At 37.9% G+C, this 24,735-nt stretch overlaps 2 protein-coding genes across 4 annotated transcripts in view; one reads left to right on the top strand and one right to left on the bottom strand.

Annotated features, from left to right (window-relative positions):
- Morn2 (MORN repeat containing 2) lies at positions 1-8,051 on the bottom strand. Of its 2 annotated transcripts, XM_047522958.1 has the most exons (5): positions 7,925-8,017; positions 4,408-4,452; positions 3,870-3,976; positions 2,585-2,721; positions 1-956 (listed from the first exon to the last, which is right to left on the bottom strand). In XM_047522958.1, exons 4-5 carry the CDS (start codon positions 2,719-2,721, stop codon positions 854-856), a joined length of 240 nt encoding a protein of 79 aa, XP_047378914.1. In that variant the 5' UTR covers positions 3,870-3,976; positions 4,408-4,452; positions 7,925-8,017; the 3' UTR covers positions 1-853. The 2 variants fall into 2 exon arrangements, with proteins under 2 accessions (XP_047378914.1, XP_047378913.1); XM_047522957.1 differs by lacking the exon at positions 4,408-4,452 and having other exon boundaries at positions 7,925-8,051.
- An 83-nt stretch (positions 8,052-8,134) lies between these two features.
- The window catches only part of Dhx57 (DExH-box helicase 57), a 59,053-nt gene continuing 42,452 nt past the window's right edge, over positions 8,135-24,735 (top strand). The window contains exons 1-2 of one of the 2 annotated variants that reach the window (XM_047523436.1): positions 8,135-8,245; positions 21,970-22,199. In XM_047523436.1, coding sequence (XP_047379392.1) covers positions 21,976-22,199 — 224 coding nt within the window. In that variant the 5' untranslated portion in view covers positions 8,135-8,245; positions 21,970-21,975. Of the gene's footprint in view, positions 8,246-8,315; positions 8,437-21,969; positions 22,200-24,735 lie in introns of those variants that run through there. The other variant, XM_047523437.1, reaches the window with a different exon arrangement.

Consider the following 24,735-nt stretch of genomic DNA (forward strand, 5'->3'; position numbering starts at 1 on the left):
GTCACTATGGGAAACAATATGGGGATTCCTCAAAATATTAAAATAGAACTACCATATGATCCAGTAATCCCACTTCCAGGTATTTGTCCAAAAGAACTGAAGTTAGGATTTGAAGAAACATTGTAATTCCTATGTTCATTGTAACACTATTCATAAAAGGTAAGAAGTAGAGACAACTTAAATGTCTGGAATAGAAAAGAAAACTTGCTTCACAGATACAATGGAATATTATTTAGCCTTGAAAAGATTCCACTTACATAATGGATATCTAAAATAGTCAAATTCATAGAATCAAAGAGTATATAATGGTTACCATGGTTGTAGAGGAGAGGGAAATGGGGAATTATTAATCAATACACATAACATTTAGACAAGCAAGATAAATAAGCTATAGAGATTTGTATTACACTATAGTCAGTAATAATGTACTGTACACAACATTTTTGTTAAGAGGGTAGACTTTTCATGTAAGGCATTATCACAATATAAAAATTCAGTAGGGACCAAGTATTGGCATACTTACAAAGGATAATGCAGGGAAATTTTCTTTTCTCCACATGAAAGTACAAACTAGGGGCAAAAAAGATGACAAAATTCAAGATTGGAAATTGACTTTCCCAAGATCTGGATAGTTCTGCTATACTTATTAAAATGAGAAAACTCTGAAAAGAATCATATAATGTATTCAAAACCACATGATAATGAAAATAAAATTCAAAAACACTAAGTGAGTAATAGTTTTATTGGCAGATTCATAGAGGTAGTGTATGAAGTCATTTCAGATGACAAATTCAGTTCCTCTGCTTATAAGTAAAAGCTTCAGTCACCACATTTAAACTTCAATATGGAAGATCTACATTTTGAACTTGAGTCTCAGGCCTGGAGCAGCTGTGAAATGGAAGTTACCACTCCATTCTAGTCCATAGATATCAGTATATTCCCCTTCACCTTCCACCCTGCAATAGGGAAAAACAAGTTTGTGTATTAATCGAGATGAAGAATGTACAGTCCAGATAGAAGACTGTCTAATATTACATCCTATGTGTGAAGCATATTTTTCCATTTTCAAATTTTGATTTAAAACACAGAATTCTGCTTTCATATTCTATGAAAAAACACCATCCCAAACAAACACTGTCATTATAAAAATTGTGGTGTCCAAGATTTTAGGATAACATAAGCTCACTTCACATAACAACAAAACAATCAAAAAATGAAAAGTTTATATTGGTTATCTAGCTTAATTAGTTCACTTATTTATTTAACAAATATTTCTTGATCATCAGCTAGGTTTCAGGTGCCATGCTCTGTGCTACAACACTTTGGAGTGGCAAAAGTACACTCATATAAACAACAGGTTAGATTTTTCTCCTTTTATTTTTCTTCCTTTTATCAATTGGAAAAGCTAATGTGTTATTGTCACAAAATTGGGAGTCAAAATAGGTGAACACTTGTCAGTCCTCCTCAAAATATATTCATATCAGTCACTTCAAATTCTAGAAATAAGACAGCAGTATTTACAAAAGAACTTGAACTTGAACCTCCAGATAGCATGCATGGTATTCCATGTGAAGATCAAGATTGCAAAGCTGTATTCAAGTTTTATTTCACTTTTATTTTTTCTACAAGCATATTATCAGAAAGGGCAATAATGGACATGTGTCTACAGTTTGAAAATTGACTAATTTTGCTCAGATTTTTAAAATTAGCCTAGTAAGGTTGGGGATGTAGCACAGAGGTAGAATACTTTCCTAGCACACACAAGGCCCTGGGTCCAATACCCAGGGCTGTAGGGGAAAAGAAAATTAGCCTACTGAAAATGTATACACGTCAGGTAAAAATGAAATAAATAATTATGAAATTAATCCCAAGGCTACTTAAAAAAATCTATCAAGATTTTTCAAGTGAAAATTATTGTTGGCCTAAATTTTCTCAATAGTTGCAATACATTTTCCATTTGCAAACTGACTACAAAATAATCCTATGCTAACAGAGAAGTAAAGGGAATAAATGAATAGTCTAATGAATTATAACCAAGAATGATATTCTCTTTTTGAGGCTTATGATGGTTCTAGACTCTCTTAAAATATCCCCATCCCCTAAAATAATTCATAGAAACTACATACATTATAAAAGAACATTTTGTAAGAACCCAGAAACCACTCCAGACTCGGGACCTCGCATAAGAGAGTTTATTAAGCAAACAGGCAGAGTGTCTTCCTGCAGGGTAAGAGAGAAAATGAGAGGAAAAGAGGGAGAGAACGCGTGGGCAAGAGACAGTGGAAAGCCAGGAGGAGAGAGAGAGAGAATGGCAGGGGAGTCATTCTTAAGTAGCGGGATTTCCCAGGCTAATAACAACGGACCAATGGTTGGCAAGAAGGTTCGTGGGCTAACAATCTGGACCAATTACTGGGTAGGAACTTTGCGGGCTAACATCTGGGTTGTAAGCTGGCATTGGGGAGCAGAATAATGTCTGGGGTAAAATAGCAAATCTGATGCTAACACATTTAACAGTAACTAAATATAATATTTAAGCAAGTGAAGATCATTTTGGAATTATAGTAATTTTTAAATTTAAGCTTACCTGTTTTCAATGAAATTTCCAGTATATTTTGCCCCAGTTGGGAATGTGTAAGTTCCCAATCCATGAAACATATTGTCCTTAAATTGCCCTTCATATACTGCTCCTGAAAAATGCTCAAGTTTTCCAAAACCATTCATCTGTTTGTAACAAAGAAAATGACCTCAGAAACTAAACTTCAGTTTCTCCAGAATCTTTAAAAAATATACACATATACATCTACCATTAACTTTGTCATGATTTAGTCAATTGGTGTCACCCTTTATTTCCACAAAAAGAGACAAATTTGCCAGGTGTGATGGTGCATGCCTACACTCCCAGCAACTTGCGAGGCCAAGGCAGGAGGGTCACAAGTTCAATACCAACCTGGGCAATCTAGTGAGACCCTGTCTTAAAATAGAAAATAAAAAGGGCTAGTATGTAGCTTAGTGGTAGTGTACCCCTGGGTTCAATCCCTAGTACTGAAAAAAAAAAAAAAAGACAAATTTATTATTGTTCTCCCTCTGTATCTATCTGTGAAGCCTACTGAATAAAATGTTCTCATACTGGGGCATTTGAAAATATGGGAGTCCATGATGATGTATTAGGCTCCTCAAGATATCTTGAATACATCAGAAACCTTAAAGGGCCACCAGTTTAGTTGGCTCAGGAATAGTATGGCTTTGTTAGCTCAGGCAATAGTAGAGAGCCATGTAGAATGTTAATTTGGATTCAAGTAAACCTGAGCACAAATTCTTGTTTTATCACTTGCCAGCTGGGCAAGAAACCTGAGCCTGATTTCCCTCACTTGTAAAATAAGAATATTAACGGTACCTATTTCTGAGGTTGTTATGAGGATTAAATGAGAAAATTATTAATTGGTTTTGCTTTACTTCATGAATAGGAAATGAGAAAGATAATTATGATCCTGATTAGCCCTCTGCATGAGTTTAATATTAGGCATATGTTAACATGTTAAATATAATTATTTATTATTTTTATTGCATAGTCTATTCATTATATGTGTTTTTTACTAATAGTGAAGTGCTTGGAATCATTCAGTTCATAGGGTTATTTATCTACCATCAGTATTAAAAATAACAATAAACTGGGCACAGTGGTTCACACCTGTAATCCCAGATACCTGGGAGGCTGAGGCAGGAAGATCCTAAATTGGAGGCCAGCCTGGGCAATTTAGTGATATCCTGCCTCAAAACAAAAAATAAAAAGTCTTGGGAATGCAGCTCAGTGCTTTCCTGGCATGTGCAAGGACCTAGGGTCGAGACCAACCAACAAACAACAATAATACCTTGTCATCTTTCCAGTTTCCTGTGTAGACAATCCCATTAGGAGTGGTATGAATACCTATTCCATTTCTTTCATAAATTCCAGAAGATGTTCTTATACATTCACCATCTAAATAGGGAGAAATACGAAGATTTTAAATGGAACTTGTGTTTGACTAAATAATATAGTATTTATGTCCAGGAAAATTCATAACTGCAAGCCATTTGGGTTTTTGCAGCAGGGTTGTTTAGTCTTGTTTGCTTTTTTTGGCTCCCTAGTAGTAAAACCAATGAGAACAGAGATAAGGCAATCCATGAACTTAGAACATCTGGTAGTCATTGAGACCCAGGAACAAAAAGACTGACAGATCCCACAGATTTCCAAGGCATGTGATCTAGACCTAATGTTGAAGTTTGATTTTAAATCTGTTCATCTATTATGATTTCTATGTTATTTTATTTGAGTTAATATCCCAATAGCAGTTTCAAAAAATGTCTCATTTTTTTATTCTTAAACTATTTAGTCTTCTGAATAGAAAAAGTATTGAAATATATGCTTACCATACTTGTCTCCATTAGGAAATATAAAATTTATCTTGTACACTTCTGAAGTTGCTTTAAAAGATTTAAAAAGAGTCATGTGAGTTTAAATAATTTTGTGTTATAAAACCTATAATAAGTGAGGGTTAAGCACTACCTAAATACACTCAATTCACAATATCACAAGCATATCATGATTACTTGGTAGGTATTTTCATTGCCTCGTGTAGGGTCTTGGGGAAATAAATAATTTTGACTAGATGATCTATCATTAGTTATAATAACTTTATTAATATGTAATTCGTACACCACATTAATCCTTTAAAAGTATATAATTCAATATTTTTAGTATATTGAATATATAGAGTGGTGTAACCATTACCACAATATAACTTTAGAATATTTTAATTAGCTCCCCCAAAAAACCCTATGCCCACTAGCACTCACTCACCATTCTCCTCAAAACTCTACTCCCCATTGCTCCTGGGAACCACTAATCTACTTTCTGTTTCAATGGATTTGCCTATTCATTTCTTATAAATGGAATCATTAGATATGAGGTCCTTTGTGACTGGCTTCTTTCACTTAACATGTTTTCAAGGTTCATCAGTTTGTATCAAGTACCAGAACTTTGTACTTTGTTCCTTCTTATTACCAAATACATTGTATGGAAATAACATATTTTGTTTATCCATTCATCACTTGATGAATGTTTTAAGTTGTTTCTAGTTTGAGGCATTAAGAATAATGCTGCTGTAGCTTAGTGGTAGAGCGCTTGCCTTGCATGTATGCGGAACTGGGTTCAATCCTACACACCACATGAGAGTAAATAATTAAAATGAGGGTATTATGTCCATCTACAACTAAAGAGGTTTTTAAAAATAATAATGGTGCTTTAACACTGATGTACAAATTTATGTTCCACAAGAGGCAAGATGGTGATGAATATTTGATTCAGGGAAGTCCAAGTAGACTGAGGGGAATCTGTCTCTCTGAACTGTGGAACACTGAGTGGACTCAATGTAAAATGTAAAAGAAATTAATCTTTTCCAAAACCGAAGAACATGTATAGAGGATAAGTGAGCTCTAACTTCGTGGGACAGTAGAATCTATTAAGATGTTAGTCAAAGTGTGGCCCATGCATCAGAATCACCTTGAATGCTTCTAAGTTCCTAGGCCCCTGCCTCATATCTACTGGATCTCTATGCATAGTCTTAATTTAAAAAGAAACTTAAGTGCCAACTGAGAAAGGCTGGGTTTCATCTCTAAGGAAACAGTTAACACAATAAGTGTAAGACTTTAAAATACTGTAACATCCTCAGAGATAAAGGGAGAGTATAATATCCTTGAAACAGGAACAGGCAGTTAAGAATCAATTATCTATCAAGGAAATTAATAATAAAACTGGTGAAATAATAAAACTGCTGGAGAGCAGAATGGATTTAATTCAAGAGTAAACTGGTAGATTAGGTTGAAATTTTTCTCAGAAAGTAGCACAAAGAAAAATTCTAAGGTAATGGAAAATAGACCCAAAATGTTTAATGCCAACTTAATAAAATTTCTAGAGTGAAAGAAAAAGGGGAGGACACAATATTTGAATAGTCAAAAATTTCTTTGACCTGAAGAAAATGAGTGCTTAGACTATGAATGAACACCAAACAAAACTGCACAGCTAAACAGGTTGAAGTAAAATTCAATAACAGAGAAACAAATGCCAGTTAGGTTTGGTAAACAAAAGCAAACAAAAACCAGATTACCTATAACAAAGTAAAAAGAATAAGAATCAGACTGACATCAGCAACAGTGAACACTAAAACAAAAACGTGATGTCTTTAAGTTTTTGAGGGGGAAATTATTTTGAACTCAATGTTCTATCCTCAGGAAAACTATTAATCCAAAAGGATGGAAACTAAAAAATTTTTTGGACATGGCAGAATTCAGAGTTTAGGAGTTACACTATGTCTTTGAAAGAAATACAAGGAAATATACTGTAACAGGGAGAAAAATGAATCCAGGAGAAAATAGGAAAACAAAAACAAAATAAGGAACAAGGCAATTAGTGAAAATGCATTTTTATTTTATTGAGAAAAATACTTGCTGTTAAGTACTATTATTTTATATCATTAGGAATTTTTTATTATTATTATTATTATTATTATTATTATTATTATTATCCCCAGTCCTTTTTTGTATTTTATTTAGAGACAGGGTCATGCTAAGTTGCTTAGGGCCTCACCAAGTTGATGAGGCTGGCTTTGAACTTGTGATCCTGCACCAGCCTCCCTAGCTGCTGGGATTACAGGTGTGCCACACCCAGCTAAGGAATTTATTATTAAGAATAACTTTTAAAATAGACTATAACTAAAATTCTGATAACAATATGGAAGTTGTGTGAGGGGTAGAGAGCAATCTTGCTGGAATTCTGACCTCGTTTAGGGGTTAAGTATAGACGTCAATTACACTAAATCTTAGAAGAATATAAATTTAAGTATATTTGTTCATTCTTTGCCTGTAATTCTGATTTGGCTGTGGATAAAGGGTGAAGTGTAGAGGTATACAGAGATGTGTCTTCAAAATTTGAAGTTCCAAGGGGACAGGGACACAGAATTGCTTTCTGTATTTAATGATCTAGACTACCAGATGTCCTTGTAAGTGCTCCAGCAGCCATGGGGTACTTTCTCCCTGCAATACACATCTCTTCCTTGATGGTTAACTACCACTTATCCTGGAGAAGTTGGAAAGTAGAGTGTAGTATTTAGGGGTTAATGCTCTGGCATTAGGCTACCTAGGTTTGAATCAGACTCTATCATTTACTTTGTAGTTGGACAAATTACTTAGTTATGTCTCAATTTCCTCATCCTTAAGGTAAGTAAATGAGCTAATTCATGTGAAGCACTTAGACTAGTGTCTAACTGTAGGTATTAGCCACTGTTATTGTGTATCACCAGCTCAGGAATGCCCTGTCTCAAAGTCCTCTCATTTCTCCCTACCCCGCCTCCCCCCCGACTCCTTTAAGCAACCCCCACAGTACTTAGGGCTCTATTAAAACGACGCTTTCGTATCAGAATCCCCCATCACACCCATTTCCTAGGACGGGTTAGTCAAATCTCTTTTGTCACCCTCCTGAGCTCAGTATTTAGTACTAATATGAACTATCTAGTGAATGAATGGCACTTGGGAAGCGATCATTAAATGCCTACTAAGCAGAACACTAAATGAAATCATAAAAGAAACGGAACTATTTTCAATTGCCCTTAGAAAATTCCACATTCGAAACTTCTGAATGTTGGAACGAGACCGAACCTCAGAAATCGACACCATCCGGCACCATGAAGGAAACTGAAGCCCAGAGAGGCTGGCCCTCGCCTAAAGTGTCACCACAACGAATTCAGGTAGAATCAAAGTTTGAATCCCCCCACACCGCAATGTACACAGATTTGTCACACCCGGTGGGGAGTTACAGGGCCGAGTCTGGCTCACAAAAGTTCCATTCACGGGCGTCTTTCCCCGCCAGGGTCTTGGGAAGAAGCGCACTCACTTAATGGAGAGAGTTCGGAGAAACTTTCTGGACTCTGCGATTCCCTGCGGGTCGCCAGCTCTGCTGTATGGAGGGTGCAAAGCGCTACCCACCCAACACAGCTCCCGGAGCGACTCGGTTGCTTGGGAGACCGGGCAACCTCTCACCCGGAAGCGAATATTCGAGGGGCCAATCAGGAAGCGCCGGCGCTGTGCAGGCGCAGCTGAGCCGCCGCGGTGCCGCTCCAGGTGAGGTCCGTGGGGGTGGCCGAGCCCAGTTATTACCCCTGACCCTTGGGCGCCGCCTCCCGACAGCTGCCCGGGAAGCAGCTCTGCTAGCCTGGTAAGATCTCCCTTTCCGCGGATCAGTGGTGTGTGTCTGTGTGCGTCGCCCGGTTGTCAGTGTACGGCCGCCTCCCTGCTCCGAGAGTGGTCATCATCGGAGGAGCATCCTGCCCCGCTGTGCCCCAGCCTGGTCTGCCTGGGACCAGAGTATCAGGACCAACCGGATCCCAGGCCCTGGCACCGGACCAGGTGGGCTGCAGCGGAGATTCTCCACGCTCAGGCTGGAGGCTGGAGAGCAAATTCAGGCTCGGAGCGGGGTTGGATTGAAGGGGCTCCGGCGCTGTTTCCTGTCTCTGTCTCCATTTCGAATCGAGTTTGGCCGTTTGGGAAGAGCGTGTTAGGGGCGAAGAAGGGCACTGTGTTTGGGTATCTAAATGGAGCTGGATGATTGATTCTGGTCAGTCAGAGATTTGCATGAGATAAAAGTGGAGTGCGTTCAGTTTTCTGTGCCCAGCTTGGGGATGCTGTACGTGGGAGTCAAACTTGGGTGTGTGAAACAAAGGATACTCTTAGAACCAAACTTAGGTCCCTGTGTCCACGGTGAAGAAAGATTGAATCTTCCCAGGCTAGAAGGAATAGAATAATGGAATCTAAGCCTGTGGATTATACAACATATTTCCTATTCCCTAAAAACGTGTGGAAAGAGCGATATTGGATACGACTACAGCCAGCCAGTCTTTAGTCAAATTTTTGTGTGCAAAATCTCAGCTCAAGTTGTAAAGGTAACATTTTCTGGGTTGGTGTGAAACAAGTTGTTTTAAATCAGTTAAGTATCTTGCTTTTTTTTTTTTTTTTTCCTTGTGGTACTGGGGATCGAACTCAGGGCCTTGTGCTTGCAAGGCAAGCACTCTACCAGCTGAGCTATCTCCCCAGCCCAGTATCTTGCTTTTTTTCCTAATGTTTCTTAGTACACAGATTTTCCTGGACTGGGTGATTTTTGAGATGAATTCCTGATTTATCTGTTTAATTTGTATATTCTTTCCCTTTTTTCTAAAATTTAGAAATAATAGTAGTTATGAATGCATAACGTTAAGAAATTCAGTTTGTCCACTTGTTTTGATCACCTGTTAAGCTTTTAATTTTTTGTATTCTATATGTACTGCTGTTTTTCAGAACTTGTAGTTTGGCTTCTTATACTGTTCTCGTCTACAAGGAATCTGGAGTCAGGAAATTTGTAATGATTGAGTCTTCAAATTTAGAGTGGAAGGGTGTGTTAATCATGTTTTTATACTCCATATTTATGATATTTGACATCTTGAGGTCCTACCTGTCAAGGGAAAATCTGCCTCTTTCAAGGCTAGCTAACAAACAACATTCCTTTTATATGCAAACCATCCTATCCAGAGTCCATACTATCCTTTATCCAACTTACACATCAAGCCAATATTGTCCCTCCCCGAAATCAATCTAGGACCAGGTACTGGACAACTAGGGATAGTCCTGATGTCTTCCGGAACCTACCTGCAATTATTTGAACTAACTAGTCCTCAACTGTTTGTGCTGCCTGACTTTTCCTGCAGAAGCCCCAAGAAAGGCTGTGGCCTGATAAAAGAAAAATTGGGGGATACCCTAATTTAATTACAATTAAATGGAGGATGCAGGGGGAAGGAAATAATGGAAATTAATCAGTTAACAAAAGACCGTTTATGTTCAAACCTTGACTCAAATCCCATCATGGCCAGCCACTATACACTGTTTGTGTATAAACTTCCCAGGCTGTTAACCCCAATCAGTGCATAAAAAGCAACAATTACTTAGCTTTGGCTCAGTAATTTTTTTTTTTTTTAAGTAGAGATCCCTCAGTCTTGAGAGTCTTGGCTTCACAGGCCCAGCCCTTCCCTTTGCTCCTTTCTGCCACCTGACCAAACTGCTGCCTGGCACAGCATGCCTTCTGGTTCTAGGGGATTTATGAGTCATATTAAAGTTTTGTTTCAGTGTCATTGACCTCTCCATGTTGCCATTTGGTCATCTTTATAAATTAACAACTGGGCACAATTCAAAGAGAAGCCAAACTACCCTTAAACTTTGATTTAAGATATAAGGTGTGAGGGACTGGAGTTGTGGCTTAGTGGTAGAGCATTTGTCTGGCATGGGTTCAATACTCAGAACCACATGTAAATAAATAAAATTAAACAAAAGATCCATTGACAACTAAAAATAATATAGAAAAAAGATACAAGGTGTGTGTGTGTGTGTGTGTGTGTGTGTGTGTGTATGTGAATGAGAAGTTACCCAGCAAGGATCTGTTTTGGAGTCAAATGGATTTATTCAAACCCTGATTCCAGGCTTTGCTTCTATAGTTGGTACTGTTAGACAACTCACATAATTTTCTTGTTTTGATTTCCTCCTCTGTAAAAATAGAAAATTATATTTACCGGACAATGTTTTAGAGTATGAAGTACAATAAGCCTACCTTTCCCTTCAATGCAAACTCATACATCCAGCTACCTTCTACACATCACATCTCCATTAAAGTGTCAAATCAGCCTCTCAAATGTTAACAAAGCCAGTCTGATCTCATTATATCCCTTTTAAATTCATTCCTCCCCATTATTCCTCTTCTAAGTACATGACACTATTTATCCTGTTATCTCAGGTCCCACAATCTTATCATAATCTTGATTCTTTTCTCTCATACCTCTCATGTATATTATCTACCTTTAAAATGCATTCAGAACTATGACCACTTAACTCTACTGCTTCTATCCTAGTTCAAGCCACTGTATTTTTCTCTGTCTTGAACTACTATATCAGTTTCCTAATTGATCTCTTGGTTTTTCTTCACTCACCCCTGACTTTTTTATTTGTCAAAGAGCAGGTAGAATAATTGTTTTAAGCCGTAAGTCAAGCTTTTGCCCCAGCTCTCTAGTAGTGACTTCCTGTCATATTTATAATAAAATCCAAAATCCTTCCCTGGACCTGTGACCTTCCATAATCTCTGGCCTCATCCCCTTTCCTCATTTCATACTTTTTACTTATTCATTCAAACCAGCACATTGAGGACATCCTGAACTCTTGAATCTATCATTGCTTCTATTCAGAATACTCCTTTCACAAGTATTGCATGGCTCATTCTCCCAATTTGTTCAGGTAGCCACTCAACTGTGATTCAGAGAGGCCTTAATAAACAACTACTCTATAACAACAGCCTAAAGAGTTTTGTTTTGTTTTGTTTTCTTGATAGCACCTGCTCTGGTTTGAATATTATTTGTTCACTGGAAAACTCAGATTGAATTTGGTTGCCATTTTCATGGTATTGGGAGATGGGGCCTTTGAGAGATGGTTAGGTCATTAAGAGACATTAATGCTTTTCTTGAGGGAATGGGATGATTCTCATGAGAGTAGGTTGTTATAAAACAAGGCAGCCCTTCATGTTTTCTCTCTTCCTCAAGTACCCACTTGCCCTTTTGCTTTTTCTCCGTGTTATGACACAGCGTGAGGCCCTCACCAGAATAGGAGTAGATGTCTTCATCATGCTCTTATACTTCCCAAACTCCAAAACTGTGAGCCAAAGTAAACCTTTATTCTTTAAAATCCATCAGCCTCAGGTATTGTGCTAGAGGAACAGGAAACAGACTGACAGTTTTATTGTCTGTCTTACACTCTAAAGTAACCTTCATGAAGTAGGAATTTTATCTTTACTGTTATATTCCCAGGGTCTGATACACAAGAAATTCTGGATGAATATTTCATTGTTCATTGTTCATATGTTCATTCATATATTTCTAGTCTATTTTGCATGATATTAACAGCCACTCCACCTTTTTTGTGGTTCCTATTTGCATGATTCATCTTTTTCCATCCTTACACTCTTGATTTATTTGTGTCTTTAAATTTATAGTGTCTCTCCTAGAGATAACATATAATTAGTTGGGTTTTCCCTTCCAAGATGACAAAGGAGGAGGAGGAGGAAGAGAGGAAGAGGGAGGGGGGAGGGGGAGGGGAGGGAGAAACAACAATAAGGACCAAAAGGCCATGGCCACAAAGACAAGTCCATCATTCAAAACATAGTAGAGGCTACAACTGTCAGGGACATTTCCCAAGCAAGTATCTTTGATATGCTTCCCAAGCTGTATATGAAGTTTCATTCCTGTGTGAGTTGTGCCAATCATAGCAAGGTGGTTTAGGAACTGATCTCATGAACCCTGGAAAGGATGAACCCCCTCACCCCACATACCTATTTACACCTGCTGATGCTATCCTGTGACTTCCACCAAAGCCCATGAAAGGAACTGGGTCTAATGGACTAAAGAAAAACCATTTTCTGTGGGGGGGGGGGATAATAAAATGGAAATCATACCTTTAAAAAACTAGATAGTTGGAATTTTTAAATCTAGCCAATCTTTTTTTATTTTTAATTTTTTTCTTTTAGTTTTTTAGTTTTAGATGGATACTATACCTTCATTTTATTTACTTATTTTTACGTGGTGCTGGGAATATAGCCCAGTGCCTCACACATGCTAGGTAAGCTCTGTACCACTGAGCCACAACCCCAGCCCCATAATATGTCTTTTGATTGCATAGTTTAATCCACTCACACTTATTATTAATAATATAGTGGTGGTTACAGCTATCATTCCATTCTGCTTTTTGTCTCATGTCTATTTGTTCCTTTCTTCCTACTTTACTGCTTTCTTTTGCTTTTAGTCATTAAGTGAATATTTTTATAATGTATTTTTAGTGATTATTCTGGGGTCTAACATATAGATCTTAATTTATTGGAATTAGCTTCAGATTTGTAGAAGCTTGATTCCAGCAATATATATAAGGATTAATCCTATATTTATTCCTTTCCCTCCTTGTGTTATTGTTTTTACATATTATACCTATTAATGTTATAAACCCAACATTACACTTTTATACTTATACCTGTAACATTTGTAGTCATTTTCTTAGCCCAGTATAGTAATGCTCCCACCAGTCTACTTTGTGCATATATATTACACATATATTATATTCCTATAGTTACAGCTCCAACGTTTTATCATATTATTTTATATAATTGCTTTTAAATTTTGGTACTGAGGATTGAACCCAGAAGTGCTTCACCAGTCATTTTTATTTGAGACAGGGTCTCACTAAGTTGCTGAGGCTGACTTCAACCTGGTGAACCTCCTGCCTCAACCTCCCCAGTCCATTTGCTGGGATTATAGACTTGTGCCACCCAGTTGGCTTAATTGATTTTTAAATTGAGGAAAAAAGAGAAAAATATGCATTTGTATTGTTTATTTATATTTATATACTTACCTTTACCAGTGTTCTCTGTTTTATCATGTGAATTTGAGTGTCCCATCTGGAAACGTGTCTTAGCTTGAAGAGCTTCCATTAGAGTTTATTGTAAGGCATATCTACAGGCAACAAATCTATCAGTTTATTTATCCAGGAAAGATTTTCTTTCTTCTTTATCTTTGAAAAAGATAGCTTTTCTAGATAAGGGTTTTTTTTGTTTTGTTTTGTTTTGTTTTGTTTTGTTTAGTACTTTTATTTATTTTTTATTATTGTATACAAATGGAATACATGTTGTTTCTCTATTTGTACATAGAGTCAAGGCATACCATTTGTGTAATCATACGTTTACATAGGGCAATGATGTTTGATTATTTTTTTCCCTTCCCCCCACCCCTCCCACCCCTCTTTTCCCTCTATACAGTCCTTCTTTCCTTCATTCTTACCGCTCTCCTTATCCCTAACCCTAAACCTAACCCTAAACCTAATGCTAACCCCTGCCACCCCCCATTACATGTCCTCATCCGCTTATCAGCGAGATCATTCGTCCTTTAGTTTTTTGAGATTGGCTTATCTCACTTAGCATGATATTCTCCAATTTCATCCATTTGCCTGCAAATGCCATAATTTTATCATTCTTCATTGCGGAGTAATATTCCATTGTATATATATATACCACAGTTTCTTTATCCATTCATCAACTGAAGGGCATCTAGGTTGGTTCCACAATCTGGCTATGGTGAATTGAGCAGCAATGAACATTGATGTGGCTGTATCTCTGTAGTATGCTGATTTTAAGTCCTTTGGGTATAGGCCAAGGAGTGGGATAGCTGGGTCAAATGGTGTTTCCATTCCAAGCTTTCTGAGGAATCTCCACACTGCTTTCCAGAGTGGCTGCACTAATTTGCAACCCCACCAGCAATGTATGAGTGTTCCTTTTTCACCACATCCTCGCTAATACCTATTGTTGCTTGTGTTCTTGATAATCGCCATTCTAATTGGGGTGAGATGAAATCTTAGGGTTGTTTTGATTTGCATTTCCCTTATTACTAGGGATGTTGAACATTTTTTCATATATCTGTTGATTACTTGTACATCTTCTTCTATGAAGTGTCTGTTCATTTCCTTAGCCCATTTGTTGATTGGATTATTTGTATTCTTCGTGTAGAGTTTTTTGAGTTCTTTATAGATTCTGGAAATTAGCGCTCTATCTGAAGTATGGTTGGCAAAGATATTCTCCCACTCTGTAGGCTCTCTCTTCACATTGCTGATAGTTTCCTTTGCTGAGAGAAAGCTTTTTAGTTTGAATCTATCCCAGTTGTTGATTCTTGCTTTTATTTCTTGTGCTATGGGAGTCCTATTAAGGAAGTCTGATCCTAGGCCAACAAGTTGAAGATTTGGACCTACTTTTTCTTCTATAAGATGCAGGGTCTCTGGTCTGATTCCGAGATCCTTGATCCATTTTGAGTTGAGTTTTGTGTAGGGTGAGAGATAGGGGTTTAATTTCATTCTATTGCATATGGTTTTCCAGTTTTCCCAGCACCATTTGTTGAAGAGGCTATCTTTTCTCCATTGCATATTTTTGGAACCTTTGTCTAGTATGAGAAAATTGTATTTATTTGGGTTTGTGTCCATGTCCTCTATTCTGTACCATTGATCTACCTGTCTATTTTGGTACCAATACCATACCGTTTTTGTTACTATTGCTTTGTAGTAGAGTTGAAGATCTGGTATTGCAATACCCCCTGCTTCGCTCTTGCTACTGAGGATTGCTTTAGCTATTCTAGGTTTTTTATTCTTCCAGATGAATTTCATAATTGCTTGCTCTATTTCTGCAAGGTACATCATTGGGATTTTAATTGGAATTGCATTGAATCTGTATAGCACTTTAGGTAGTATAGCCATTTTGACAATATTAATTCTGCCTATCCAGGAACATGGGAGATCTTTCCATCTTCTAAGGTTTTCTTGAATTTCTTTCTTTAGTGTTCTGTAGTTCTCATTGTAGAGGTCTTTCACCTCTTTTGTGAGATTGATTCCCAAGTATTTTATTTTTTTCGATGCTATTGTGAATGGGGTAGTTTTCCTAATTTCTCTTTCTGAAGATTCATCACTTATGTATAAAAATGCATTGGATTTATGAGCATTGATCTTGTAACCTGCTACTTTACTGAATTCACTTATGAGTTCTAAAAGTTTTCTGGTGGAATTTCCAGGTTCCTCTAAATATATAATCATGTCATCAGCGAACAGGGATAGTTTGAGTTCTTCTTTTCCTATTCGTATGCCTTTAATTTCTTTGGTTTGTCTAATTACTCTGGCTAGAGTCTCAAGGACGATGTTGAATAGAAGTGGTGAAAGAGGGCATCCCTGCCTTGTTCCAGTTTTTAGGGGGAACGCTTTCAGTTCTTCACCATTTAGAATGATATTGGCCATGGGCTTAGCGTAGATGGCCTTTATAAAGTTAAGGAATGTTCCCACTATCCCTATTTTTTCTAGTGTTTTGAGCATGAAGGGATGCTGTATTTTATTGAATGCTTTTTCTGCATCTATCGAAATATCATGTGATTCTTAACTTTAAGTCTGTTGATATGGTGAATGACATTTATTGATTTCCGAATATTGAACCAACCTTGCATCCCTGGGATAAAACCCACTTGATCGTGGTGCACTATCTTTTTAATATATATTTGTATGCGATTTGCTAAAATTTTGTTGAGAATTTTTGCGTCAATGTTCATTAAGGATATTGGTCTGAAATTTTCTTTCCTCGATGTGTCTCTGTCTGGTTTAGGTATCAGGGTGATATTGGCTTCATAGAACGAGTTTGGGAGGGTTCCCTCCTCTTCTATTTCATGGAGTAGTTTGAGGAATATTGGAATGAGCTCTTCTTTAAAGGTTTTGTAGAACTCGGCTGAAAACCCATCTGGTCCCGGACTTTTCTTTGTTGGTAGGCTTTTGATGACCTCTTCTATTTCATTGCTTGAGATTGGTTTATTTAAGTTGTGTATGTCCTCCTCGTTCAGTTTAGGTAATTCATATGTCTCTAGAAATTTGTTGATGTCTTCGAGGTTTTCTGTTTTGTTGGAGTATAGATTTTCGAAATAGCTTCTAATTATGTTTTGTATTTCACTCGTGTCTGTTGTGATGTTTCCTTGTTCATTCCGAATTTTAGAAATTTGAGTTTTCTCCCTCTTTCTCTTTGTTAGTGTGGCTAAGGGTTTATCAATTTTATTTATTTTTTCAAAGAACCAACTATTTATTTTGTTAATTTTTCCAATTGTTTCTTTTGTTTCAATTTCGTTGATTTCGGCTCTGATTTTAACTATTTCCTGTCTTCTACTACTTTTGGTATTGGTCTGCTCTTCTTTTTCTAGGGCTTTGAGCTGTAGTGTTAAGTCGTTTATTTGTTGATTTCTACTTCTTTTTTTGAATGCGCCCCATGAAATAAATCTTCCTCTAAGTACTGCTTTCATAGTGTCCCAGAGATTTTGATATGATGTGTCTTTGTTCTCGTTTACTTCTAAGAATTTTTTTATTTCCCTCCTGATGTCTTCTGTTATCCATTCATCATATAATAGTGTATTATTTAATCTCCAGGTATTGGAGAAGTTTCTGTTTTTTATTCTGTCATTTATTTCTAATTTCAATCCATTATGATCTGATAGAGTACAAGGTAAGTATCTCTATCTTCTTGTATTTGCTAACAGTAGCTTTGTGGCATAAAATATGGTCTATTTTAGAGAAGGATCCATGTGCTGCTGAGAAGAAAGTGTATTCGTTCTTTGTTGGATGGTATATTCTATATATGTCCGTTAAGTCTAAATTGTTGATTGTGTTGTTGAGATCTATAGTTTCTTTATTCAATTTTTGTTTGGACGATCTATCCTGTGGTGAGAGAGGTGTGTTAAAATCGCCTAGTATTATTGTGTTGTGGTCTATTTGATTTCTGGAATTGAGAAGGATTTGTTTGACGTACGTGGATGAGCCAATGTTCGGGGCATAGATATTTATGATTGTTATGTCTTGCTGATTTATGCTTCCCTTAAGCAGCATGTAATGTCCTTCTTTATCCCTTCTGACTAGTTTTGGTTTGAAGTCCACATTATCTGAGATGAGGATGGATACTCCAGCTTTTTTGCTGTGTCCGTGTGCATGGTATGTTTTTCCCCATCCTTTCACCTTTAGTCTATGGGTGTCTCTTTCTATGAGATGAGTCTCTTGCAGGCAGCATATTGTTGGATTTTTCTTTTTAATCCAATCTGCCAGTCTATGTCTTTTGATTGATGAGTTCAGACCATTAACATTCAGGGTTATTATTGTGATATGATTTGTATTCCCAGACAATTGACTCATATTTGTTTTTGACATGATTTGGTTTCTCCTTTATTTGGCTATTCCTTTAGGCTAGCGCCTCCTGTTGCTGATTTGCATCGTTGTTTTTCATCTCTTCCTCATGGAATATTTTGCTGAGAATGTTCTGTAATGCTGGCTTTCTTTTGTAAATTCCTTTAGCTTTTGTTTATCATGGAAGGATCTTATTTCATCGTCAAATTTGAAGGTAAGTTTTGCTGGGTATAAGATTCTTGGTTGGCATCCGTTTTCTTTCAGGGCTTGGTATATGTTGTTCCAGGCCCTTCTAGCTTTTAGGGTCTGGATTGAAAAATCTGCTGATATTCTTATTGGTTTCCCTCTGAATGTAATTTGATTCTTTTCTCTCGCGGCCTTTAAAATTCTGTCTTTATTTTGTATGTTAGGTATTTTCATAATAATGTGCCTTGGTGTGGGTCTGTTGTAATTTTGTATGTTTGGAGTTCTATAAGCCTCTTGTACTTGGTTTTCCATTTCATTCTTCAGATTTGGGAAATTTTCTGATATTATTTCATTGAATAGATTGTTCATTCCTTTGGTTTGTTTCTCTAAGCCTTCCTCAATCCCAATAATTCTTAAATTTGGCCTTTTCATAATATCCCATAATTCTTGTAGATTCTGTTCATGATTTCTTACCATCTTCTCTGTTTGGCCAACTTTGTTTTCAAGATTAAATAATTTGTCTTCAATGTCTGAGGTTCTGTCTTCCAGGTGTTCTATCCTATTGGTTATGCTTTCTATGGAGTTTTTAACTTGGTATATTGTTTCCTTCATTTCAAGTATTTCAGTTTTTTTTTTTTTTTTTTTCAGTATCTCTAACTCTTTATTGAAATGATCTCTTGCTTCCCGTATTTGGTCTTTTAACTGTTGATTGGTGCGATCATTTACTGCCTGCATTTGCTCTTTCATCTCCTCCTTCAATGCCTGCATTTGCTCTTTCATCTCCTCATTTGCTTCCCTGATCATTTTAATTATGTACATTCTGAACTCCCTTTCTGACATTTCTTCTGCTGTGCTGTCATTGGGTTTTATTGATGTAGTATCTAGGTTTGTTTGGGACATTTTCTTCCCTTGTTTTCTCATATTGGTCAGCTATCAGTGGGACCCTGAGATATTGCAGATTTCCGCTATTTGCTTATAGTGTCCTGGTAGATTTCCAGTGTATCACCTCCCAGCCTTCAGTAGCCTGATGTCTTGGAGGAATTTGATAATGCAGTGCATCCGAAGAAAGCTGCCCCTAGCCCCCTACTCGTTCCAGGGTTTGGAGCTGGCTCTGTGTGGAAAGGCTCTCACTGGGGGCCTGCACCGTGCAGCTGGCCGTGTGGGAGGAGCCCACTGCCGGAGTGTGGAAGGCTACCTGGGGAAGACTCTAGCTGCCCTGCCCTGCTCTGAAAAGGCACCTCTATCTGGGCCTGCCACCCGGCCGAGCTTTACCCAGTGGGCAGACTCACCTGTGGCTCTATTTCAGTCCGAGTCTCTCAATGCCTCCCCTTCTTAACTCCTGGGTTCTGGAGCGACCAGGGATGCAGTCACCCTCTAGGCCACCATCTTGGATCGCCCCATGGAAAGAGCCTGCGGCCGGAGTGGGCAGAGCCACCTGAAGAGGTCTCTGGCTGCCCTGCCCTGATCCCAGAGGCTGCTTGCGGATTGAAGCTCTCCGTTGGTTCGGGGACTTGTGACTGGTTCTATGTAGAAAGCCTCTCACTGGGCGGTCTGGTCGGAGAAGCTAGCCTTGAAAGGCACCTCCCACCGCAGGGGTCCAGGCTGCTTGGGGAAGTCTCTGGCTGCCCTATCCTGGTCCCTGAAGCTGCTTGCATGCCGGAGTACGCTGGGAGTACGCTGGCCTGGCTCCGGGACTTGGAGCTTGTTCTGGTCAGAAAGGCTCTCACTAGGGGGCCCGCTCTGAGAACCTGGAGAAGCTGACTGTGTGGGCGGGGCCCACCACCAGAGTGCGCAGGGCTGCCTGTGGAAGACTCTAGCTGCCCTGCCCGGCTCCGATAAGCCACCTCTATCTGGGCCTGCCACCCGGGCCGAGCTTTACCCAGTGGGCAGACTCACCCGTGGCTCTATTTCCGTCTGAGTCTCTCAATATCTCCCCTTCTTAACTCCTGGGTTCTGGAGCAACTGGGGGTACAGTCACCTTCTAGGCCGCCATCTTGGACCACCCCCTATTTAGTTTAATACTTTTATATCATTACCTTCTGCTTTCCATTGTTTATGCTGAGAAATCAGCTGTCTTATTTTTACAAGAATGCCTCTTGTAAGTGATGAGTTGTTTTTCTCTTAGTCCTTTCCAGATTTTCTCCTTGACCTTGACCTTCAGAAATGTGACCTTTACTACAATGTGTCTGTGAATTTCTTTGTTTATTCTATTTGGAGTCTGTTGAGTTTCTGAATGTATAGGTTATTGTTTTCCAATAAATTTGAGAAGTTTTCTGGCACTGTTTCTTTGACCATTTGTCCTGCTCCTTCCTTTCTCTCTTTTTCTTCTGGTAACTCCAGAAGAGTATTTGGTACACTTGGTGGTATCCCACACTTCTGTGAGGCTGAGTTCATTTTTCTCTATTCTTTGTTCTTCACTGTTAATAACTGTTTATTTTAGTTATACTTTCCTATTCCAGAATTTCTATTTGGTTCTTTTTTGTCTCTTTATTGATAATCTCAATTTTATGTGACATGGTCATTTTACCTTCCTTTACTTCTTTAATCATGCTTTATTTTTTGGAATATATATATATATATATATATATATTTTTTGAGGGGGGTGCTGGGGATCGAACCCAGGGCCTTGTGCTTATAAAAGGCAAGCACTCTACCGACTGAGCTATCTCCCCAGCCCCTTGTGAATATATTTTTAATGACTATTTTAAAGTCTTTTTCTGTTAAATTGGACATTTGGTCTCACTCATAAACAATTTGTGCCCCACACCACTTCCTATATAAATCATGCTTAAGTAACATAACTCTATACATATTTTTCATGGGCCATATATCATCTTAATGCTCCTTCTTGAAACTTTTTTTTTTTTTTTTTAATGGTGGTGCTGGGGATTGAACCCTGGGCCTTGTGCATGCCAGGCAAGCACTCTACCAGCTGAGCTATATTCCCAGCACCTGAAACTAATTATTTTTGATAATATATTCTATCAACTCTGGGTACTGGTTATTCCTTATCTAATATTTAATGTCACCTGCTTGTTTAACTTTTAGTGACTGACTGGATCATTTTAGTGAAGTCTGTTTCTCTCCCACAGTGTTAAGCTCTGATACTATTCCTCGGGGAGGTACAACTTTGGATATGTCCAGAGTCACACTGTTAAGGACAGTAGTTTGGTAGGGCTCACTTTCTCTCTTCCTCTGACACACATAACTGTTAACCTCCTCAATTGCTGGTTGATTACTCAGTTGTTTTCAACAATGCCTGTGGAGTAACTCCCTCTACAAATTAATCCAATCGAATTGTGGCTGAATTTGAAGCAATAGTTTCTGAGGTTCCTCTTTGATATATGTTTTGAGCCCAAGAGGGCCCCTCCCAGTGATTTTATTCCACAGTTTTCCCTTACAAACTGGTTGACCTATAGTCTAAACTGTTTCCATCACATCTTTTAATCTCCCTTTCACCACAGCCTCACTGCTTGAAAGTGCCTTTAGGTTTGTACTTCTTCAGACTTCATTGCAAATGGAGTTTGAAAACAGATTAGGGCTGTGTTCCTGAAGGAGCAAATGTAAACTTTAATGTTCTCTATCAAATCATATAATGAACATATGGAAGCACCTCTCCTCAACTAGAGTTTCTTAAATCCTGTACTAGACTTAACCAAATCATAATCTAGGACTGCAGTCAAGGCTTGTGTGTTTTGAAACTTCTCCCTGTGTTCTGATATCATTCTTGGTTAAGAAATCTGTATCAGAGAAACTCATTAAATATTAGTTCTGAGAGGCCTGTACTTGGAAATTTTTTTGTCAAGCAATTTAGCCACACTTTAAACTTCTAAACTAGTCCATTTAAAATCTGCATTTTCCTTTATTTTTTCAAAATAAGTTGTATGTCATAACTTTGACAAAGAAAGAATTATTACACTTGCCTGGTTTTATGATGCCTATATTATTCGTTTTCTCCTTCAGGTGAAAATGAGTTCTTCAGTAAGAAGAAAAGGCAAGCCAGGCAAAGGAGGTGGAAAAGGATCTTCTAAAGGAGGAAGAGGAAGCAGGAGTCATACTAATAAATCTCATGGAAGTGGTGGCAGTGGCGGCAGCGGTGGTGGCGGTGGTGGTGGCAACAGAAAGGCCTCAAGTAGAATTTGGGATGATGGAGATGACTTTTGTATCTTCAGTGAATCAAGGCGCTCATCCAGGTCATTATACTCTTGAATGTTCAGAAATGGAAGCAGTTTCCATTCCTAATGTATGGGACAACAGATGTCTGATGGGTGGAGAAGGGAAAGCCAAGTAATTCTGGTCAAGTTAATTGTTCTTATTTTAAAACATGGCAGTCCTCCTCTTTGTAACCTTTCTAACCTTGTTGGAGGTTTTTGTTGATGTTAAGCATGTGTAGGTTGAACTCTAAAGTTAACATTACACTTGTGTGACATTGTGAATTGAGTATAATACTGCTCTTAAACTCAATGTTACTAGGAGAGTAAATCCCAGAAAAGATTAAAATCAGGGTCTGGAGTTATGGCTCAGTGGTAGAGCACTTGCCTTGCATGTGTGAGGCACTGGGTTTGATTCTTAGCATCACATATAAGTAAATGAATAAAGATCTATCAACATCTTAAAAATTTATATTTAAAAAAAGAAGATTAAAATCATAAAAATTCTTTTCAATATTCTGTTGGCATCATAGGTTGATGTTAAAATCAAATAACCCAAAATGCAACCTGATTGTACTTTCTTATTGATGAGTTACGTACTTTCCAATCAGATCAGCCAACGCCTGATGATATTTCATGTGGTAACTAGTAACAGTTACCATATTCAGTCTTCTCTCATAATAATTTTTTTTCAGACCCCAAGACCTGGCTCATACTAGGCAAGTGTTTCCACTGAGCTATATTCCCCATCCCTTTTTATTATGAGACAAATCTCACTTAGTTGTCCAGGCTGACCTTGAATTTTGGATTCTCCTGCCTCAGCCTCTTGTGTTGCTGGGATTGTAGGTGTGAGCCACTGCACCTGGCTCACATTCAGCATTTAACCAGTGACTATGGGAATTCTGGTAATTCTAATGAGTATTTAGTGAGAGCAAAGATTTTGCTAGTATATATTATATGGTATAAATATAAAATTCTTATTGTCTCCCAAAGCATACTGTGAATTATTTGGGGAATTTTTAGCGATGGAAAGATTTCTTTAAAACTATGTATATAAACACACATATATACACTTGTGGGAATAACTCTCACCTAAATATTAGTTAGAAGGAATATAAGTGATTACTGGAGTTTATATGGGTTGTACATGCTTTTAACTTACATGATTTCAACTATGTGCATTCAGAAAAAAAGAAAAAGAAACATAGCATTTAAATAATTTGAACTTACTACTAAATGAATATGGGTCCCACACTGAGCTAGATGTGGAGAGAAGAATCTGGTATTCCATGGGTCAGTCTCAAGTGCTTATAGAAGTTCAAGCCCCTTACTGCACTGAGTATGTGATTGTAGGGTATAAATATATGTTCTGGACTGGAGTTGTAGCTCAGTGGTGGAGGGCTTGCCTAGCACATGTGGGCATTGGGTTTAATTCTCAGCACCACATAAAAATAAATAAGTAAAATAAAGATTAAGATGTGTCCATGTACAACTAAAAATATTTTTAAAATAAATAAATACATATATGTTCTTCATATTTGGTCCCTAAAATAACCAAATACTTCATCTGGTATTCTTCCAAAGAATCTACATGTTTTTACATTCTTTTTTTTTTTTTAAAGGTCATTTGGATATGTTGAGGGATAACCTGTGTCTCGAACTTTTAAGACCCAACTTTTGAATTAATTGTAGCTATGATACTTAGAGCCTAAAATGTTCATTCATTCAGCAAATATTTCCTGAGTGCCTACTATGTACCAGGCACTGTTTTAGGGCTGACAGTTATAGCAGTGAGTAAATTATTATATTTATCCTAATTTAAAAACATTTGAAGTAAATCACAAATATATAATATATCATGTAGTAAATGCTATGGAGAAAAATAAAGGAGGGTAATATGTATATAAAAAGCCCAAGTAGATTCACTATTTGATATAGAAGGCCTTTTTGGAAGGGTGCCATTTGAACAAGGACCAGAAGAAAGTTCAAGGGTAAGCCTTGAAGCTGTCTGAGGAAAAATATTCAAGGCAGAGGGAACAGCAAATGCAAAGTCCTTGAGGCAGGAATATGCTGGAACTGCCTAGGAAATGGCAAAGAAACCTTGTGGTTAGAGTGAGTGGGCAAGAAGCAGAGTGGTCGTTCAGTTAGCTCAGAGAGGCTGGACTGTACAGGACCTGTAGGCCATTATAAGAACTTTGACTTTTGCTTTGAATAAGGTGGAAGCCATTGGAAGGCTTGGGGCAAGGGTGTGTGACATTATTAGTCACTCTGACCACAGTTACTGCTGTCAGTATATGCCTTTATGTAAATAAGAAAGTGGTACCCCTTCTTTTGGGCAGTTACAGCTATACACCTGGATATATGGCTTGGAAACAGAGCATGGATGGCCTTGTAGCTGTTGCTATCCCCACATCTGTCCCCCTTCTTCCATCCCTGCCAGGAGATTTTGTGCAGTGTGTACTCTGTGCAACCATCCTCAGTAGCCTCAACTCAGATGGGCAATAACTGTATGGAAATATGCAGTCAAGGGAAGATTTTGTTTAGTTCTATTTGTTAAGATGGTGAACATTATATAGCA

Source organism: Sciurus carolinensis, chromosome 13 (assembly GCF_902686445.1).
Source record: "Sciurus carolinensis chromosome 13, mSciCar1.2, whole genome shotgun sequence".
Lineage (NCBI taxonomy): Eukaryota > Metazoa > Chordata > Mammalia > Rodentia > Sciuridae > Sciurus > Sciurus carolinensis.

Bases quoted from the DNA above. Each gene is read 5' to 3' on its own strand.
- Morn2 (XM_047522957.1), bottom strand. From the start codon at position 2,721: ATGAATGGTTTTGGAAAACTTGAGCATTTTTCAGGAGCAGTATATGAA. The intron at 957-2,584 runs GTAAGCTTAAAT...TCCCTATTGCAG, and splicing joins GGAAATTTCATTGAAAACAG to GGTGGAAGGTGAAGGGGAAT.